The 22143-nt window shown below is 46.3% G+C and overlaps 1 protein-coding gene across 3 annotated transcripts in view; it reads right to left on the bottom strand.

The window, feature by feature from the left end:
• Nucleotides 1-1399: 1399 nt before the first annotated feature.
• CRPPA (CDP-L-ribitol pyrophosphorylase A) overlaps nt 1400-22143 on the bottom strand; it is a 220744-nt gene continuing 200000 nt past the window's right edge. The window contains exon 9 of one of the 3 annotated variants that reach the window (XM_073676467.1): nt 1400-2671. In XM_073676467.1, coding sequence (XP_073532568.1) covers nt 2567-2671 — 105 coding nt within the window. In that variant the 3' untranslated portion in view covers nt 1400-2566. The remainder of the gene's footprint in view (nt 2672-22143) is intronic. The other 2 variants (XM_073676466.1, XM_073676465.1) reach the window with 2 other exon arrangements.

Genomic DNA, 22143 nt, shown 5'->3' with positions numbered 1-22143 from the left:
GCCTTATATGGGGGCCAGTATTCTGTATGGAGCCTTATATGGGGGCCAGTATTCCGTATGGGGCCTTATATGGGGGCCAGTATTCCTTATGGGGCCTTATATGGGGGCCAGTATTCCATATGGGGCCTTATATGGGGGCCAGTATTCCGTATGAAGCCTTATATGGGGGCCAGTATTCTGTATGAAGCGTTATATGGGGGCCAGTATTCCGTATGGAGCCTTATATGGGGGCCAGTATTCTGTATGGAGTGTTATATGGGGGCCAGTATTCTGTATGGAGTGTTATATGGGGGCCAGTGTCCTGTATGGAGCATTTTATGGGGGCCAGTATTCTGTATGGAGCATTTTATGGGGGCCAGTATTCCGTATGGAGCCTTATATGGGGGCCAGTATTCTGTACGGAGTGTTATATGGGGGCCAGTATTCTGTATGGAGCGTTATATGGGGGCCAGTGTCCTGTATGGAGCATTTTATGGGGGCCAGTATACTGTGTGGAGCGATTCGCCGGTTTCTGAGCTATTGTGGAATTTACAATAGATATCACTCATGTAATGTAAGAAGTGAAATCTTTGCATTGTACTATATATATATATATATATATATTTCTCCGCCGTATCTGTGCATCATGAATCGTGGTATGTGTTAAAGGGGCCACTGAGACTCTTTCGCCCGGGGCCCAGAAAAACCTTGAGCCGGCCCTGCATCCCCCCCTTCAAAGCAGAGAAGAAGTTGCTCTTGCGTGATTCTCCATGTATGTCTATAGGAAGTATATATTGTAGATTAGTAAATGTGTTCAGTAATTTTGACACTTCCCATAGACTATAACAGAAATGTAACCATTTATATTGTGTTCTGGATACTTTACTGTAAATTCAGATGGCTGAAGTTCCAAAACATCCCCCTAGATGGAGCTGTAGCACTATTCTTCCATCACCCCATTCAATGATGGCATCAGTGTAAATCATGCCTGGGCCCTTTAAATACATCCCATAACCATATATATCACTTTTCAGGTTGCTGACACATTTCAGGAGGATCAAAAAAAAAAAGATTTGCACGGCCTTACAAACAAAGAACAATTGGAGGAAAAACGTTTTGGAGCCAAACTCTGGAAGGTAGAATAAAGGGATCATTTACCCACCAATTACAAGGGGATATCTTTGATCTGGTGCTAGGACCAGCCACTCCCAAATCAATTACAGACGGCAGGCGTCCTTCCCACTGCTCCACCTACGGTAATAGACCCACTGACCTTATTTCCATCGTTCCTCTGTTGATCACAGGTTTATGGGCAGACACATTTTAAAGCTCCATAACCTCAAAAGGCACAAGAACAGGAAAGAGGGGGAGGGCATCACGTAAATTTTTACGTTTTTTTTTTTTTATTTCCATACCCCCATTAAAAATGAAGCTTTTATCTGGTCTTATACTCCAGTCACATCCAAAGCTGCATTAAAAAATTCAGTCGATTGCCCTTTGGAATCTGTCAACGACTGTGCTGACGGACACGCCCCTGCACTGCCGAGAACTGCAGATCAGATACATTAATGTCCACAATTGTAGCAAATCTGTGGGTTTTTAGTTTGCAGATTGATTATAAACACAAAAGGATTTAAAGGGGTTGTCCAGAATTAGAAAAAAAAAGGGTTGCTTTCTTTCGCAAACAGCTTCATTGAAATTAATGGTGTTGTGCTGCAATACCACACACAACCCAGTGGTAATATCATCTTCATTGATGGATACCGATGGATAGATCTTGTAAAAACAAACATTTTTGGAATTTACTACTTCTGAAAATTTGCAGCCGTTCTTGAGATATTAGCATTTTTCTTTACAGCTCGTTTCCTAGGAGACCGACCACCACTGCTGCTGTTTTTTGTTGGAGCGGACTGATACCTACGTCCAGTTTGCTTAAAACTGAAGCTTGCCCGGGGGATGAGGAGGTCACAGCGTACTCCAGCGATCCTATCCAGCTTCAAAAAGTCAATAGACAAGCTTGTAAACACTGCACATGTTTTGCGGTCTAGCAAAAGTGGTCGGTCTCCAAGGCAACGAGCTGTAAACAAAAAGAAAAGCGTTGATATCTCAAGAAAGGATGAAAATTTTAACAAACGGTAAATTGCAAAATTGCTTGTGTTTACGAGCTCTATCCAACAATATCTATGAAGATGGGAAATAACCCCTTGACCGTAATTGATGTTGTAAAAACTTAATTTATTTTGCAAATCTTGAACTCTATTCACACCCAGAGCTGCATTCCAAATTCTGCAACATGCAGTTGATCATGCACAAAAACATTCTGCTACATCTGGACTTTATTTGAAGGGTTTATGTCTCTTTTTATAAATTAACCCACATAGCCAATCTTTGTTGATCGGTGGGGAACTGATTGCCGGGAGCGATCCTCAGGATGGAGGGGCCGATATATAAAATATTTGGGCTGTTTATTGGTACCATGTGTGTGTAGGTGATATCAGTAGCTCGGGTTATATCGCTGCACTATTATAAGAGGACAGCGTTAAGGCTCCTCTCACGACATTGTTCCTCCTGTTCCACGAGGTTTTTTTCACGCGACCATTACTTGACCGATGAGCGCCGGGTTCCTGTCCGTGATCAGTGCACTGATGATTGCAGAGGCCTGACGGGCGCCATCTTCAAGCTGCGACTGTTCCTGTGAAGATTAAAAAGGGAAAATATAAGTTTGAAGTTATTTTCTTCTGGAAACAGCGAACCCCCCCCACCACCCCTGTCTGTTGGTTGTGACTGGTATTAATGCTCATCTCCATTACAGTGAATGGAACCTAGCTGCAATACCGCACACCACCTGTGGACAAATGTGGCGCCATCTGTTAGAAACTAACAGCAGCAGCAAAACTGTTTCACTGTAGATCAGACTGGAAAGAAATGTAATAAACCCCCAGCTACAGCATGGTATAAAGGGAAGCCCCTCCAATACTAAACCACCTAGAATACTGTAACCATGAAACCACCTTCATGAGCATTAAATATTAACCTTTAACCAGTCCACAGCTCTGAGCCTATGGAATATTAGCTCATAACAATCCCGCATGGACAATGGATAATAGATGGTAACCCATTAAACGTAGCCATTACTACCCTAGGCCTCCCAAAATATTATATTCTAACCTCTTACCATCCTGGACCTCCAGTGATATTAGAAAGATATTAACCTTTCTCAACCTCAAAGGATGTAACATATCTATAAATATATCAAACCAACTTATTAGATACTAACCCATATCCACCCTAGATCTCCAGGGATATTAGCTACTAACCCATAACCACCTTAAATTTCCAGGAATAGTAGATACTAACTAGTGATGAGCGAGCATGCTCGCTACTGCTCGCCCGAGCATCTCACTGCTCGAGATGTCCCCTCGAACTCGGGTCCCCTCCCTGCATGTTTGCAGCTCTTTAGAGAGCCAATGAACATACAGGGATTGCCTGCCATGCTCTGTAATGCCGCAGCCATGTTGGTTGTGGGCATTACAGTGATTGGCTGGCCACACAGCGTCATCAGGTCTATATCAGACCTGGCGCCGCCATGCTCGTCACAGTCACTCCGGAATCAGACAGTGTAGGGAGAGGTGCTGCTGAGCTAGGGAGAGATTTGATCGTGTATTAGGTAGTGTAGGGAGAAAAACTGTACATTACACATATCCATCTTAACAAACAGTCCTTCTGAGGACTAATCCATCTGCAGAGATATCAGGCAGGCAGTGTATATAGGCAGGCAGGCAGGGTATATAGCAGACTGAAGTGCATATAGCACAAGAGGTTCCATTCCAGTTCTGCCTTCTGCCGCCGTTAGATATTTCTATACAAAGGCCCAGGTCTCAGGGGCCAGGAATACTTTTCTTTGGATCTTAATCCTCATTATTTGCTTAAAAAGCAATCCAGAGAACACCATTTTTCTGCGCCATTTGCTTGTTGGCACTGCAGAATACAGCCAGGTCCTTTCCATATTACAGCGCTAAAAATCGAGCTATTTAAAACTGTGGTTTCTCCGTCACACGGATCACATATACGTTGTCAGAAAATACTGCCATTTCTGGCCTCCATTAAAAATTTCCTTTAGTGTGTCAGTGAAGCAATTCACAGCAGTTTGCTGTTCAAACTACTTACCTACAGGCCAGGTATTTAAAACTGTGTTTTTTCTGTCACACGAATCACATATAAGTTCACTCCAAACTCAGTCATTTGTAGTGAGCGTGGGAGATACTGTCCTCCATTTAAAATGGGGAAGGCACGTGGCAAGGGACCAGGAACCGGACGTGATGGTGATGGTGCATGCAGAGGCCGAGGACAAGGCGGAGGGCAAGCCGAAATTGTGCCACAACAAACACCCACATCTTCTTGCCTGACCTTCCTGTCCCAATTTCTAGGGGACCGCAGCACACCACTATTGAACCCAGAGCTGTGTCAAAAGGTTGTTGGTGGCAGATAATACTTCCAGTCACTTAGCCACCACCACCACCACCCTGTCTTCCACACGGTCAAGTCTCAGTAGCCGTGAGTCTGGACCGCATATTCCTCACCCTGATCCTCCTTTCTCCCACCATGCTGAGTACCCAGAGACAACTGATCCCACACTTGGACACTCTGAAGAGCTGTTCACTTTTCCATTTATAGATTCGGGCCTCTCGCCCGGTCCACTTGAAGCGGGGCAAGAAGAGATCACATGTAGCGATGTCGAAATATTTGAGCAGCCACGGTCACACGAAGGCGGCGGTGGGAAAGTGTCACAAGAGGTGGACGATGATGAGACACAATTGCCAGAAAGTCAGGAGGAGGACCAGGGTGCTGAAGTGGAAGACGAGGTGGTGGATGATATAGTAACTGACCCAACCTGGCAGGAGGACATGCAGAGCGAGGACAGCAGCACACAGGGGAGGGGGAGGAAGAGCACCCCAACAGGCAGGAAGAAGCAGTGTGGTGGCCGCAGACAGAAGGCAGGCAACCATTCCACATTACACCAACACGAAGGAAGTTGCCAGTACAACTGTTAGGTCTTCCCGAGTCTGGTTGTTTTTTAAAGACTCTGCCGATAACTCCAAAAAGGCCATTTGCACCACCTGCCAGGCCAGCATCAGCAGGGGTGGCAAAACGACCAGCCTGACCACCACCAGCATGATCAGGCACAAGGCAGCAAAGTACCCGACTTTGTGGGCTGAACCCCAGGGTCCAGGAACAGTGTCTGCGGGTGGCACCATTGCTTCTTCCGCTGTTGTGCATGCAAGCCAATCCCCTGTCCATGGTGCATGCGAAGACGCCTCCTGCCCTGCACCTGTCGTTGCACACTCTCAAGTAGCAGCATCAGGAAGCATGTCCATGTACTTGTCCCAGCGCAGCTTTCAGTTGTCCATGCCCCAGTCCTTGGAACGCAAGCGCAAATATGCAGCCAACGCCCCACAGGCCACACTACTAAATTCTTACATTTCACGACTGCTTGCGCTCAAAATGTTGCCTTTTAGGCTCGTGGAGACGGAAGCATTCCGCAACCTGATGGCGGCGGCCGTCCCTCGGTACTCGGTCCCCAGCCGCCACTATTTCTCCCGGTGTGCCGTCCCCGCATTACACAAGCACGTGTCCCAAAACATTAGCCGTGCTCTCAACAACGCAGTTACCGGTAAAGTCCACCTAACCACGGACACGTGGACAAGTGCTTGTGGGCAGGGACGGTACATCTCGCTGACGGCACACTGGGTTAACATAGTGGAAGCCGGGACCCAGTAGGACCTTGGGACAGAACACGTCCTCCCGACGCCAAGGATTGCGGGCCCTAGGTCAATCAGGGTTGCCCCCACGGTCTACAGCTCCTGCACCTCATCCTCCTCCTCCGAAATGACCACATCAGTCACAAGCTAGAAGCACTGCAGCACTGCCTCGGCCAAGCGGCAACAGGCTGTGCTGAAGCTAATATGCTGAGCTGAAAAACCGCACAATGCTGAAGAGTTGTGGACAGTTCTGAAAGAGCAGGCAGATCTGTGGCTCACACCACTGAACCTACAGCCAGGCATGGTCATGTGTGACAATGGCCGGAACCTGGTGGCGGCTCTGAGGCAAGGCGAGCTCATACACGTACCATGCATGGCCCATATGCTTAACCTCGTGGTTCAGCGGTTTCTCAAATCCTACCCAGAGCGGCCAGATCTGCTTGTTAAAGTACGCCGCCTGTGTGCCCATTTTAGAAAGTCAGCTACAGCTTCCGCCGCCCTTGCAGTGTTTCAGTAGCGCTTGCAGCTTCCGGCTCACAGACTGGTGTGTGATATCCCCACGCATTGGAACTCTACACTGCAGATGTTGGGAAGGATTTGTGAGCAGAAGAGGGCAGTTGTTGAGTACCAGCATCAACAAGGCCATCGGTATTCAGTTCAGACTCCACACATAAGACCTCAGGAGTGGACATGGATGTCAACATATGTACCATCCTCCAAAACTTTGAGGACTCCACCAAGATGGTGAGCGGCGATGACGCCATAATTAGCATCATCATCCCACTTCTCTGTCTTCTGAAAAGCTCTCTGCTCACAATCAAAGAGGATGCATTGCAGGCGGAGCACGATGAGATGGAGCAAGGAACCATACAGGGTGATTACACACAGCCAAGCCTCATCTCATCCCAACGTGGATTGGGTGACAATGAGGAAGAGGAGGAGGAGGAGGAAGGACAGGAGCTAGTTTCATGCACTATAGATGGTACTACCTGCACAGCTGTCATACCGTCTCTTCAGCGTGGATGGCCAGAGGACAGAGAAGAGGAGGAGAGCATGGTCAGTCATCCTCTTGGTGAGGACACAGAAGTCTTGCCTGTTAGTAGTCTGGCACGCATGGCTGAGTTTATGTTACGCTGCCTTTCCCATGACCCTCGCGTTCTCAAAATTTTGGGTGACAGTCATTACTGGTTGGTGACACTTCTAGACCCACGCTACAAGAAGAACTTTATATCTCTTATTCCTGAGGCGGACAGGTCTACAAAAATGGGGCTGTACCAGAAGGCCCTTGTTGAGGAACTATTAAAAAAATTCTCATCTGAAAACGCTGGCGGCAGAGGGCACACTTCGTTGGACAACCAAGGAGTACAGGCGAGAGAGACACAACTTCAATCCAGCAGAGGCAGGGGAACACTGTCAAAGTTCTGGGAGAGTTTTCTCAGACCCTCCCATCGCACAGGCCCTGAGGTGCGGGGTACTCTCACAAGGAGTGCAACATTTGGGAAGATGCTGAGGGATTACCTTGCCGACCGTACCAACGTCCTCCGTGATTCCTCTGTGCCTTATAATTATTGGGTATCCAAGCTGGATACATGGAATGAACTGGCTCTCTAGGCCTTGGAGGTCCTGGTCTGCCCTGCCATCAGCATTTTATCAGAGATGGTTTTTAGTGCCGCTGGTGGAATTATAACTGATAAGCGCATCCGCCTGTCAACTGAAAACTCTGACAGGCTGACTCTTATAAAAATGAACAAAGGCTGGATTGGGCCAGACTTCTCAACACCACCGAATAATAGCAGCGTAACATAAACTCAAATCCAGTGTCTTTTCTTGGGAGGTGTATTCCCATGCACCTTTTCATACCCACACATGGGTATACGTTTCCTGATTTGGTCTATTTGCTCTTGTCCTCCTCCTTCTCCTCATCCTCCACCACCATATCACCAGGGTGACCGTGGTCCGTGATGCAACACCCACATCATTTTTTTAAAGGGTGTTTATGATGCCCGTGAAATTTTTTTTTTATACAGTATGTTAATGTATACCACCCAGGGGTAAATGTTTGTCAGCCCATACACTTAGTGCATGGGCATTACAAGTATAGGAGGCCAGCTCCTTTCTAATGGGAACATTTTTTTATGAGGCCCTCCTCCACGTCTCTTCCAAGGAGCATTGAACTGCCTCCAAATTTTTGGCAGCCCTTGCATTCACTGCATAGGCCAACACTATGGGAGACTCTCTCCTTTCTAATGGGAATTTGTCGTTACTGTGGCCCTGCTCTGTGTGTCTTTAAATTCTTAGTGGGGTTTTTCCCAAATTTTGGCAGCCCTTGCAGTCACAGCATGGGCATTACCACTTATAGGAGACCCGCTCCTTTATAATGGGAACATTTTTTTTACTGAGACCCTCCTCTATGTCTCTTCAAAGGGGTATTGGGTTGAGTCCAAATTTTTGGCAGCCCTTGCAGTCACTGGATATGCAATAACAGTGTAGGAGACCCACTTGTTAATAATGGGAACAACAAAGCATAACCGGCTGATGGCTCTCTAACAATAGCTAGGGCCGACTGCTGGCCTTTTAAGTATAGTAAGGGCCGTCTGATGTCCCTGTAAAAATAGGCTTTATGACTTTCAGAGTCCCTCCATCATAAATAAAAAAGGATGTGTCTGATGATGTGTCACACACCACATTGCCAGATAAGGTTGTAAAATGTTAAAATGACATTTCCCGGTGAATGCATTTGTCTTAAAAAATAACGTAAAAAAACAAAACAATAGGATCTTTCTTTAGTATAAAAAACAGCGTCACCAATTTAACCTCAATGTAATCACATTGTTCAGCTCATGCACCTCCTCCTCCATCTCCGAAATTACCACATCAGTCACAAGCTGACAGCACTGCAGCACTGCCTTGGCCAAGCGGCAACAGGCTGTGCTGAAGATAACATGCTTAATGCTTAGGTGACAAACCGCCCAGCGCTGCAGAGTTGCTGAAAGCTGTAACACAGCAGCCTGATCTGTGGCTCTCACCGCTGAACATACAGCCAGGCATGGTCGTGTGCGACAATGGGCGGAACCTGGTGACGGAGAAATGACAGCCGGGGTAGATACGGTTTCCCTCTATGCCAGTCCTTTCACCGAGCTAAAGAATATGGCTGTGGTGAAATACAACTCCCACTGAGAAGCGGTTTCAGATTGAAAAACATTGTGCCCACCAGAGGATTTGATTCTGAGGGCTTATCTTTCTCACCCGCTCAAGAGCCCGATAGCAGCTGCAAAGTTAGCGCTATCATGAACTCTCCTGATGGAGAAGCCAGGGCCCACCAGAGGATTCTCTGGTGGGACCGTACAACCCTGCCAAGAAGCAGTCCTGGCTAAGAAAAGTGTGTGGGAAGGTTCCCGGACACTCTATGGCTGCTTTTTTACTGAGGAGGAAACACACGCAAACACGGGGAGAACATACAAAGTCCTTGCAGATGTTGTCCTTGCTGGGATTTGAACCCAGGATCCCAGCGCTGCAAGACTTTAGTGCTAACCACTGATCCAATGTGCTGCCGTTCACCCTCTAATATCTAACAGGCTGGAGAAACTTGCACCTACTGCCACTCTATCTTCAGCTCCTTTGTGAGAAAATGTATTTGGGCAGCCACTCAGTCTACCAAATAAAATTCCTGAGAAGGAAATTGGGGATAGCTTCGCTACTGGTACTGGGGGCAGTGCTAATACCATGGTGTTGTACCATAGTTTGCGGTAAATATTCCAGGCTGGTAGGAGGCAAGCAAATTCCCACAGAAAAGTGCCAGCAGTAATGTTCAGGCCACATTTCAAGTGCAAGCAGCTTTAGAGGACTTCCTGGGAGAAATGACACGCAGGGTAGATACGGTTTCCATCTATGGCAGTCCTTTCACCGAGCTAAATACAACTCTTAGCAAAAAAAAAGCTGTGGACTGGCTCCGTACCGTCCCTGGCCACATTCACCTGTCCACGTGTTTGTGGTTAGGCAGTCCTTCCCAGTAAGTGCACTGGGGAGGGCACGGGTAATGTTGTGGGACCCGTGCTTGTGGAAGGCGGAAGCGATACCGGGAAATATAGTGGCGGCTGGGGACAGAGTATGGACACCAAGCCGCCGCCGGCATGAGGTTGTGAAAAGCTTCCGCTTCCACGAGCTTAAAAGGCCATATTTCAAGTGTAAAAAGCTGCTCAGAAATCTGGCAGTTTAGTGTTGCGGCCTGTGGGTGGGTGGGTGGCTGGCTGCATACTTGCACTTGCATTCCAAGTAACAGAAAACTAAGCAGATGGTGGCCTCTGTCATCATCATGGCCTCACCTCGGCACTATGAACTCTCCTGAAGGAGAAGCCAGGGCCCGTCGGAGGAGTCTCCGGTTCTCTGGTGGGCCCGTCCAACCCTGCCGAAAAGCAGCCCTGGCTAAGAAAAGTGTGGGGGAAGGTTCCCGGACACTCTATGGCTGCTTTTTTAATGTGGATCAGCCATGCTTATGCATGTTATTTCTCAAAACGCATTACAGATCAGGCCATTGTCCAACTCTGTATTCAAGAAATTAAATGCGCAAAGAAAGATGTGTGTGTGTCAAAGCACCACCGACAAGTGCCAGCTGATGTTGGACGGGCTGCCATTGCTTCTGCAACAAGCTCAATTACAGGACTTCCTGGGAGAAATGACACGCAGGGTAGACAGGGTTTCCCTCTATGCCAGTCCTTTCACCGAGCTAAATACAACTCTCAGCAAAAAAAGCTGTGGACTGGCTCCGCACAGTCCCTGGCCACATTCACCTGTCCAGGTGTTTGTGGTTAGGCGGTCCTTCCCAGTAAGTGCACTGGGGAGGGCTCGGGTAATGTTGTGGGACCCGAGCTTGTGGAAGGCGGAGGCGATGCTGGGAAATATAGTGGCGGCTATAGTGGCGGCTGGGGACCGAGTATGGACACCCGGCCGCCGCCGGCATGAGGTTATGAAAAGCTTCCGCCTCCACGAGCCTAAAAGGCCACATTTCAAGTGCAAGCAGCTGTCAAAAATTTGGCAGTATAGTATTGCAGCCTGTGGGTGGGTGGCTGGCTGCATACTTGCACTTGCATTCCAAGGAATGGGGTAGGGACAACTGAACGCTGCAGTGGGACAAGGACGTGGACGGTGATTGTTGCAAGTCTGCAACGACAGGTGCATGGCGGGAGGCATCTTCGCATGCGCCAAGGATCACTTATGATGGGCACACTTTTAGGCAGTGACCTGGCAGTCAGAGATGCTTCCAGAGGTCTTCCCCATGCTGTTCCCATGTCTTTTCAGCACTGTATGCATGTGTCACACACCAGATAAGGTTGTAAAATGTTAAAATGACATTTCCTGGTGAATGCATTTGTCTTGGTTGAAAGCAATTCAAAAGTGCAAAAACGCATCAAAAATGCTACATGTGAACATAGCCCAAGGTGTGGAGGAGTATTTTTGTTTTTGGTTATTTATTTTGCCTTATATACAAGTCATTACCCTGGAAAGGATGTTCCTTAACATATTTCCCAGGAAAATCCATTTTGGTTTCGTCTTTGTATCTTTTGTGAGTCCATAAAAGTGGTGGAATACTCTGACCACGTTGCTGACAACTGTGATATGGGAGTCAGAAATGCTTCCAGGGGTCTTCCCCATGCTGTCCCCATGTCATTTGAGCACTGTTCCCATCGATTTGGTCAATTTTTAGGCCCTCTGCAGACCGCCAGGGGGAGCCACCTGAAAAATGCTCGAGTTTCCCATAGACTTACATTGGGCTCGTTGCTCGGGTCGAGCAACCGAGTATTCCAATTTGCTCGACCCGAGCAACGAGTATCCGAGCATTTTAGTGCTCGCTCATCACTAATACTAACCCATAAGCACCTTAGATCTGCAGGATATTAGAAACTAACCCATAACCACGCTAGATCTTCAGGCATATTAGATACTAACCCATAACCACCCTCGATCTCCAGGATATTTGATACTAACCCATAACCACCCTAGATCTTCAGGGATATTAGATACTAACCCATAACCACCCTAGATCTCCAGGAATATTAGATACTAACCCATAACCACCTTAGACCTCTGGGGATATTAGAAACTAACCCATAACCACCTTAGATCTCCAGAATATTAGTTACTAACCCATAACCACCCTAGATCTCCAGGATATTTGATACTGACCCATAACCACCCTAGATCTTCAGGGATATTAGAAACTAACCCAAAACCACCCTAGATCTTCAGGGATATTAGAAACTAACCCATAACCACCCTAGATCTTCAGGGATATTAGAAACTAACCCATAACCACCCTAGATCTTCAGGGATATTAGATACTAACCCATAACCACCCTAGATCTCCAGGATATTTGATACTAACCCATAACCACCCTAGATCTCCAGGCATATTAGATACTAACCCATAACCACCCTATATCTTCAGGGATATTAGATACTAACTACCCTAATCTCCAAAGAGAAGATATAACCCAGGTTTTCAAGCTTTCTTATCTTCTCTACGAAGAGAATGGAATAGGAGGAGTCGACAAAGAATTTATTTGGCTACAGAGCAAAACGATCAGACCACTGACTTCCGACCCCCCGATTCTCTTCTCCCTGCTGTCCTCTGTTGAGGGAAAGTAAGGAGACCCCTCTTTAACAATACTCACCTGGTCTCATTGAAATTGTGAGGTTTGGAGAACTTTTTTCTAATGAGTATGGAGGCCTCCAGTAACACATATTTCTATCAGCCCCTTGATGTGAGATATTAAACACTCTAGAACAGAGCTCACATCCCAGAATCAGTGACAGAAAATGAAAGGAAACGACCTAACATAAAAAGCTGAAATAATAGTGAAGAATAGGAGACATTTTCCAAAAGTCTCAGGTTTGATGCCTCTTTTCCTTTGTGCAGCCCCTCAGAGCGCACTCATATCTGACCTCCTAAATTGTTTCCACATTTATCTATAAATCCCACAGTCCCGACTACAATCATCCTGTATGAACTGCGCACCATGAGAGTAGTAGTGTTATTGTATATGCTGCTCTATTGACCTTCCTAGCTCCAGACGAGCTGCAGAAGAGATGGCCGTTATTCAGAGGGGACATGTATCTAAGGGCAATGTTCTTCTGGGAGCAAAGAAACAAAGCATAATATTATTGTGTCCACAGTGAAGTCAGACATTGACTGGCGGCTCTGGTGAGGGTTGTACTCCTTCGGCTGGTTACACTGATCCTTGGTAACAAGAGTCCTACACTTATTCTGCTGTACACTTTCATTGCAAGATGAAATCTCTGCAGAATAGAGCGCGAACTTCCACTGACCAACCTTTCTATCCACTGCAGCTTTCTATCAGACAAATGGAGAACTGATTGCTATATAATTGTACTAAAGAATAAATCAGCGTCTGATAAGGATCTATTCATAACCAGAAACATAAACAGATCCCCATCTATTCTTCAATGCAATCATAACATATAACACTCACAGCTCCCATACAAAGTTCTAGTTTTCCCATAGAGATACATAACACATTTCTGGCTACTTGCAGCCACCACTAGGGGGAGCTCCTTGTATACAGAGATATATGAAAAGATTCTGTCTGCAGCCAACACTAAGGGGAGCTCCCTGTATACAGAGATACATGATAAGATTCTATCTGCAGCCACCACTAGGGGGAGCTCCCTGTATACAGAGATACATGATAAGATTCTATCTGCAGCCACCACTAGGGGGAGCTCCCTGTATACAGAGACACATGATAAGATTCTGTCTGCAGCCACCACTAGGGGGGAGCTCCCTGTATGCAGAGATAGAGGATAAGATCCTGTCTGCAGCCACCACTAGGGGGAGCTCCCTGTATACAGAGATACATGATAAGATCCTGTCTGCAGCCACCACTAGAGGGAGCACCCTGTATACAGAGATCCATGATAAGATTCTGTCTGCAGCCACCACTAGGGGGAGCTCCCTGTATATAGAGATACATGATAAGATCCTGTCTGCAGCCACCACTAGGGGGAGCTCCCTGTATACAGAGATACATGATAAGATTCTGTCTGCAGCCACCACTAGGGGGAGCTCCCTGTATACAGAGATACATGATAAGATTCTGTCTGCAGCCACCACTAGAGGGAGCACCCTGTATACAGAGATCCATGATAAGATTCTGTCTGCAGCCACCACTAGGGGGAGCTCCCTGTATACAGAGATACATGATAAGATTCTGTCTGCAGCCACCACTAGGAGGAGCTCCCTGTATACAGAGGTACATAATAAGATTCTGTCTGCAGCCACCACTAGGGGGAGCTCCCTGTATACAGAGATACATGATAAGATTCTGTCTGCAGCCACCACTAGGGGGAGCTTCCTGTATACAGAGATACATAAGATTCTGTCTGCAGCCACCACTAGGGGGAGCTCCCTGTATACAGAGATACATGATAAGATCCTGTCTGTAGCCACCACTAGGTGGAGCTCCCTGTATACAGAGATACATGATAAGATCCTGTCTGTAGTCACTACTAGGGGGAGCTCCATGTATACAGAGATACATGATAAGATCCTGTCTGCAGCCACCACTAGGGGGAGCTCCCTGTATACAGAGATACATAATAAGATTCTGTCTGCAGTCACCACTAGGGGGAGCTCCCTGTATACAGAGATACATGATAAGATTCTGTCTGTAGTCACTACTAGGGGGAGCTCCCTGTATACAGAGATACATGATAAGATCCTGTCTGCAGCCACCACTAGGGGGAGCTCCCTGTATACAGAGATACATAATAAGATCCTGTCTGTAGTCACTACTAGGGGGAGCTCCCTGTATACAGAGATACATGATAAGATCCTGTCTGCAGCCACCACTAGGGGGAGCTCCCTGTATACAGAGATACATAATAAGATTCTGTCTGCAGTCACCACTAGGGGGAGCTCCCTGTATACAGAGATACATGATAAGATTCTGTCTGCAGCCACCACTAGGGGGAGCTCCCTGTATACAGAGATACATGATAAGATGCTGCCTGCAGCCACCACTAGGGGGAGCTCCCAGTATACAGAGATACATGATAAGATTCTGTCTGCAGCCACCACTAGGGGAAGCTCCCTGTATACAGAGATACATGATAAGATGCTGCCTGCAGCCACCACTAGAGAGAGCTCCCTGTATACAGAGATACATGATAAGATTCTGTTTGCAGCCACCACTAGGGGAAACTCCCTATATACAGAGATACATGATAAGATTCTGTCTGCAGCCACCACTAGGGGGAGCTCCCTGTATACAGAGATACATGATAAGATCCTGTCTGTAGCCACCACTAGGGGGAGCTCCCTGTATACAGAGATACATGATAAGATGCTGCCTGCAGCCACCACTAGGAGGAGCTCCCTGTATACAGAGATACATGATAAGATCCTCTCTGCAGCCACCACTAGGGGGACCTCCCTGTATACAGAGATACATGATAAGATCCTGTCTGCAGCCACCACTAGGGGGAGTTCCCTGTATACAGAGATACATCATAAGATGCTGCCTGCAGCCACCACTAGGGGGAGCTCCCTGTATACAGAGATACATGATAAGATCCTGTCTGCAGCCACCACTAGAGAGAGCTCCCTGTATACAGAGATACATGATAAGATCCTCTCTGCAGCCACCACTAGGGGGAGCTCCCTGTATACAGAGATACATGATAAGATCCTGTCTGCAGCCACCACTAGGGGGAGTTCCCTGTATACAGAGATACATGATAAGATTCTGCCTGCAGCCACCACTAGGGGGAGCTCCCTGTATACAGAGATACATGATAAGATTATGTCTGCAGCCACCACTAGGGGGAGTTCCCTGTATACAGAGATACATGATAAGATTCTGTCTGCAGCCACCACTAGGGGGAGTTCCCTGTATACAGAGATACATGATAAGATTCTGCCTGCAGCCACCACTAGGGGGAGCTCCCTATATACATAAATCTGATAAGATTCTGTCATATGATAAATCAGAGGTATATATGCTATATATTACAATTACAGGCCACATGTCGTTTTCCTGTCACTCCTCATGTGTAGCTCTTAATTTTATAGCAATATAATTATGTCCAGGTCGCAGCACTGGCTGCCAGGAGGGGTTGGCGCAGTTTCTCACCATAAATAGTTTACTCATCTGGTGGTGTTATGACTTTACAGGCGGCCGTGTAAAACGGAGAACAGAAACAGACGCCTATTGTGATTTCACATCGAGCCACAAACAATTATCTTGCCTTTACCGACCACCCGCAATCTGGGGGGCCCCACCCCAACCCCTTATAATTGTACCAGGCCTATGTACTGCGCTAGGCGTCTTCTCGCAATATGTAAAGATCTCTCCGAAAATAAACTGACCTTGAAAGTCAACGCTTAGGACGGCAGGAGAAAGTGAAGGTTTAGGTTATAACACCCCCTGCACACTCGGCCCCCCATAACGTACACAGTGTCAGGGTCTGCATCGATTACAGGACGCAGACACAGAGCGGCTTTAATTGAATTTGTTGTTTTTTGTTGTTTTTTTTGCCTGTGAACATAGAAATAATATTTGACATATTAACTGGATACAAAGTTATATCTTCAAGATGTTGGAATGAACAAGAAACATGACAGACCGGCTGGAAATCAAGATGTCTGCGCTGTCTGGAGGGGGAGTGAGCGAGCACCATATTGCGCTGGATTTAACCCCTTAATTGAGAGCTGCAACTTTTTATATTTTTTCTTAATGACATGGTAATTTTATCCTGCAACACTCTGATTGTATGAATATGATATATTGGTTATTTTGGAAGGGGAGGTTTGAAAAATATTAACTTTATTACATCTCGTTTTATAGTCCAATGATTCTTCTTAATAGGGGTTTGTTATACCTGTCAATGGAAGACTGAGAGGTGGCCTATTAGGCCTTGACCTTGGCAGAAGACAGAAGAGTCCTTTCTTGCCGTTTAAGCTCATAATGTTGCAGCAATTGTTCAATCTGAATGTTACACACCTGTACCGGGTCCGGGCTCTGCTCCCTCCACCACAGTCCGCTAAACTGTTACCGGTCTTCCAGGATCTCTGCTACGTGTCCACCTGCGGCTTCCAGGAAGTCTCCTGTCCACTGGCGGCTTCCAGGACCTCTGCTGCCTATCTGCGGTTCCCAAGACCTCTGTGCGTGTTTGCCTGCGGCTTCCAAGACATCTCCTATCTGCTTGCGGCTTCCAAAGCCTCTGAAACCTGATCCCAGCCTTTCAAAACTTCTGGTACATGTCTGACTGTGGTTTCCAGGACGTCCCCTATCTTCTTGCTGCTTCCAGAACCTCTGAAACCTGTTCCCAGTCTTCCAAAACATCTGGTACGTGTTTGACTACACTTTCCAAGACGTCTCCTGGCCGCTTGCAGCTTCCAGGATCTCTGCTACCTGTTACCGGTCTTCTAGGATCTCTGCTACGTGTCCGCCTGCGGCTTCCAGGAAGTCTCCTGTCCACTGGCGGCTTCAAGGACCTCTGCAGCCTATCTGCGGTTCCCAAGACCTCTGTGCGTGTTTGCCTGCGGCTTCCAAGACGTCTCCTATCTGCTTGCGGCTTCCAGAGCCTCTGAAACCTGATCCCAACCTTTCAAAACTTCTGGTACATGTCTGACTGTGGTTTCCAGGACGTCCCCTATCTTCTTGCTGCTTCCAGAACCTCTGAAACCTGTTCCCAGTCTTCCAAAACATCTGGTACGTGTTTGACTACACTTTCCAAGACGTCTCCTGGCCGCTTGCAGCTTCCAGGATCTCTGCTACCTGTTACCGGTCTTCCAGGATCTCTGCTACGTGTCCGCCTGCGGCTTCCAGGAAGTCTCCTGTCCACTGGCGGCTTCAAGGACCTCTGCAGCCTATCTGCGGTTTCCAAGACCTCTGTGCGTGTTTGCCTGCGGCTTCCAAGACGTCTCCTATCTGCTTGCGGCTTCCAGAGCCTCTGAAACCTGCTCCCAGTCTTTCAAAACTTCTGGTACATGTCTGACTGGGGTTTCCAGGACGTCCCCTATCTTCTAGCTGCTTCCAGAATCTCTGAAATCTGTTCCCAGTCTTCCAACACATCTGGTACGTGTTCGACTACAGATTCCAAGACATCTCCTGGCCGCTTGCAGCTTCCAGGACCTCTGCTACCTGTTACCGGTCTTCCAGGATCTCTGCTACATGTCCATCTGTGGCTTCCAGAACATCTCCTGTCCGCTTGCGGCTTCCAGGACCTCGCCTACCTGTCTATGGTTTCAAGGACTTCTGCTACCTGTCTATGGTCTCCAGGACCTCTGCTACCTGTTTCCTGCGTGCCTCAACTGCCTGCTGCACTGATGCCAATGTATCAACTTGGACCTTGGGCTTTGAGGATCCACCTCACTTAGTGAGCCCTATAAAACTGAAGGCTTACATGGACTGATTCAATGACCAGGATTGGAGATAACTCTGAACCCGATCATTGAAGAAGATCTCTGTTGTTTCAAGAACTCTACATCAATACTACAAGTGCATATAAGTAACTTGGTAATAGATCTTATCAGAGAAATCTGCTTCTGTCTCCACTTAAGAGCCTCTTCTTCTTCCGCCTGCCTCCTTAACTTATCATTCACTAAATCAAATCAAATCAATACAACACAAGTAACCGAGGGATCAAATTACAGCTGCATAGTGATGTCCATACTGAGGAGAGGAGCAGAGACAGATAGATACAGATACTTAAATATAACTGCACCGGTCTGTGTGTAAGTGCTTTATCTCAGTCTGAAGCTGGATTCACAGCTACACTGCTCAGTACTGCTGCATAATGTCCTCCATGCTACTGTTAAAGTGTTTTCTCTCACTACAGTGCAGAATTCGCAGCCGAGTCCTCCTGTTGTATGTTCTAAATAGATGTAGAAATTTCTCAAAGGCGTCTTTGGGCCCCCACTAGCACCATGGCCCCTACGTCCCTATAGTCACTTCCCTCCTTTTTCCAAATCACCAGAGGGAATGCATCAATAAAAGCTTTCTACCTAAAAGTCCCGGAAGTTTATTCACTTTCTCCGAGCAGACTAAACATGATGGGAGTGATCCCCGCAGCCGGGCTCTCCACCTGTATCGAGTTTAAATAAAAACTACAAATTAAGAATTGACTAAATATTACAAAGACGAAGAAGAAATTGTGGAGCAGAGACCGTAAACCGTGATGTATACATAAGAAAAGGCTAAAGCCGGTTTCAAAAATTCCGGACATCTCTTATATATTAATCCAATTATCCAGAATATATAATTGTTCATCTCCATTCTGTTCTCACTTAAGCCGGATTAAAGGAATTTTGATATACCGTTGAGACAATGCTATAAAATACAGAGATATATTATCTCAGATTACTGGGAAATAACATAATCCTTAAAGGGATATTTCAGGAAAAATTCAGGAAACTCATGGGGAGGAGCATAACTTCTATGATAACATGCTGTTTATCTGAAGCCACCACCAGGGGGAGCTCACCATTCACTGTGCTATTATTTAATTTATGTATGCACAGTATGCAGTAAGCTCCCCCTATTGGTAGCAACACATTTCCATTAAACATTATTTTGCTTTTTAAAATGCACATATGAGGCGGAGTCAAGTATCTCGCCTGAATATATCTGGTACTGCATTACTATTGCCCCGAATAGCACCACCCAGATGACTAATAGCAGGTAATTTCCATACAGTGCATAGATGTTCATAACTATTTTACTCAATGTGAAATTATGCATGATGTTGAAGCCTATAAATGGTCCATTAATGCAGTAGTTGTGGTTTTGGGGGTAAAAAGCAAATGACAAGTTCCCTTTAAAGAGGCTAGTTTTGGCTCTAATTTATTCCCGCTGCTCGCCTGAGTATTCTGCTTTTTCCTTTTTTAAAATCTGCCATAAGATTCCAGAGATATGGGCAAATATTTATGATCTTTATCAAGGGGGTGGGACACAATAATAATGCAAAACAGCCTAAAGACATGCCCCTGCGGATCTTTGTGATACGCCCATGAGGAACTTTGTGAGCGAGACACACCCCTGAGGATCTTTGAGAGACACACCCCTGAGGATCTTTGTGAGACACGCCCCTGAGGATCTTTGTGAGGCACGCCCCTGGGGATCTTTGTGAGGCACGCCCCTGGGGATCTTTGTGAGGCACGCCCCTGGGGATATTTGTGATACGCCCATGAGGAACTTTGTGAGACACACCCCTGGGGATATTTGTGAGGCACGCCCCTGGGGATATTTGTGAAGCACGCCCCTGGGGATCTTTGTGAGACACACCCCTGAGCATCTTTGTGAGACACACCCCTGAGCATCTTTGTGAGGCACGCCCCTGAGGATCTTTGTGAGGCACGCCCCTGAGGATCTTTGTGAGGCACGCCCCTGAAGATTTTTGTGAGACACGCACCCTTATTAAAGGCCATAAAAATTTGCACTAAGTAAAAAGGTCCATAGCTCTGGCACCGTATGGTGGATTTTAAAACTGAAAAAAAGCTGAAAACTCAAGGAAGCAGCAGGAATTAGATAAGAGCCCCCCAAAAATTAGCCAATTTTCATCTTTAGAGGGGTAACTACAGGGATAGGTGATAACTACTAGATCGACTGAACTCAAAAAGGTATATGGAACCCCTCTTCTTGTGATCGGTAGTGATCAGACCACTCATACTCAAACTTTTTCTCTAACTTGATGAACAGGTGATACATTTTTATTATCGGACAACCCCTATTTCTCTATGTCTAAGCAGAGGATGTGGAGCTCAGTATCAGAACAGGGTTTTGACTGCTATGAAAAAAGTAAGAAATGAATCACAATTCACCAAAACCTAAATGTATAAGGGCAACATTCGCTAGTGTTGGATCTCCCCAGACTTGTTGACATCAGCCCTACTGGATCATGTCAGATTTCTGGAGCCTCGGACATGTGCTTTCTGTTAACCCGTGACAATCTGCATCCAGTTATCCGTTCGTCAGGTCGTTTTTCTTCGTGGCGGGGTCTTCTCTGCTCATAAAGTGTGGAGACGTCTTCACACGGACAACAGAGTCTTGTGTTAATTCACGTGAAAAGGATATGATACATGAAAGAGACCTACAGGCGACTACTATGTGGTTAGATGGGGGGCATCACACACAGATCCGGGGTCCACAGCACTAAATAACCAGGTACCTTTCCTTTAAAGCCAAAGATCTCCAGTAAATCACCAGCTCATATCCGACTATTCCAGACTTCCAAATAGCAAATCTACAAGTTGTTGCAGAAAGCTTTGGGATAGAATAGATATCAGCTACAATCTATGCCACGTTCTAACATGAATTATAATAAATTTGTCAGTAAATAGGTGGCCATGCAGTCTGCTAAGCACCATCGACTTTACAAATAAAGTGACTAAAGCAGATTAAAAATGGAAAAATATGCTAATTTTTGAGCTGCACTCACTGTTCAGCCACGGTGTACATACATTACATTACTGATCCTGAGTTACATCCTGTATTATACTCCAGAGCTGCACTCACTATTCTGCTTGTGCAGTCACTGTGTACATACATTACATTACATTACTGATCCAGAGTTACATCCTGTATTATACTCCAGAGCTGCACTCAATATTCTGCTTGTGCAGTCATTGTGTACATACATTACATTACTGATCCTGAGTTACATCCTGTATTATACTCCAGAGCTGCACTCACTACTCTGCTGGTGCAGTCACTGTGTACATACATTACATTACTGATCCTGAGTTACATCCTGTATTATACTCCAGAGCTGCACTCACTATTCTGCTGGTGCAGTCACTGTGTACATACATTACATTACTGATCCTGAGTTACATCCTGTATTATACTCCAGAGCTGCACTCACTATTCTGCTGGTGCAGTCACTGTGTACATACATTACATTACTGATCCTGAGTTACATCCTGTATTATACTCCAGAGCTGCACTCACTATTCTGCTTGTGCAGTCAGTGTGTACATACATTACATTACTGATCCTGTACTGATCCTGAGTTACCTCCTGTATTATACTCCAGAGCTGCACTCACTATTCTGCTGGTGCAGTCACTGTGTACATACATTACATTACTGATCCTGAGTTACATCCTGTATTATAATCCAGAGCTGCACTCACTATTCTGCTGGTGCAGTCACTGTGTACATACATTACATTACTGATCCTGTACTGATCCTGAGTTACATCCTGTATTATACTCCAGAGCTGCACTCACTATTCCGCTGATGCAGTCACTGTGCACATACATTACATTACTGATCCTGAGTTACATCCTGTATTATACTCCAGAGCTGCACTCACTTTTCTGCTGGTGCTGTCACTGTGTACATACATTACATTACTGATCCTGAGTTACATCCTGTATTATACTC

Source organism: Phyllobates terribilis, unplaced genomic scaffold, assembly GCF_046119375.1.
Source record: "Phyllobates terribilis strain yellow unplaced genomic scaffold, ASM4611937v1 Scaffold_4__5_contigs__length_816908805, whole genome shotgun sequence".
NCBI lineage: Eukaryota > Metazoa > Chordata > Amphibia > Anura > Dendrobatidae > Phyllobates > Phyllobates terribilis.
This window is presented reverse-complemented; position numbering and strand designations above follow the sequence as displayed.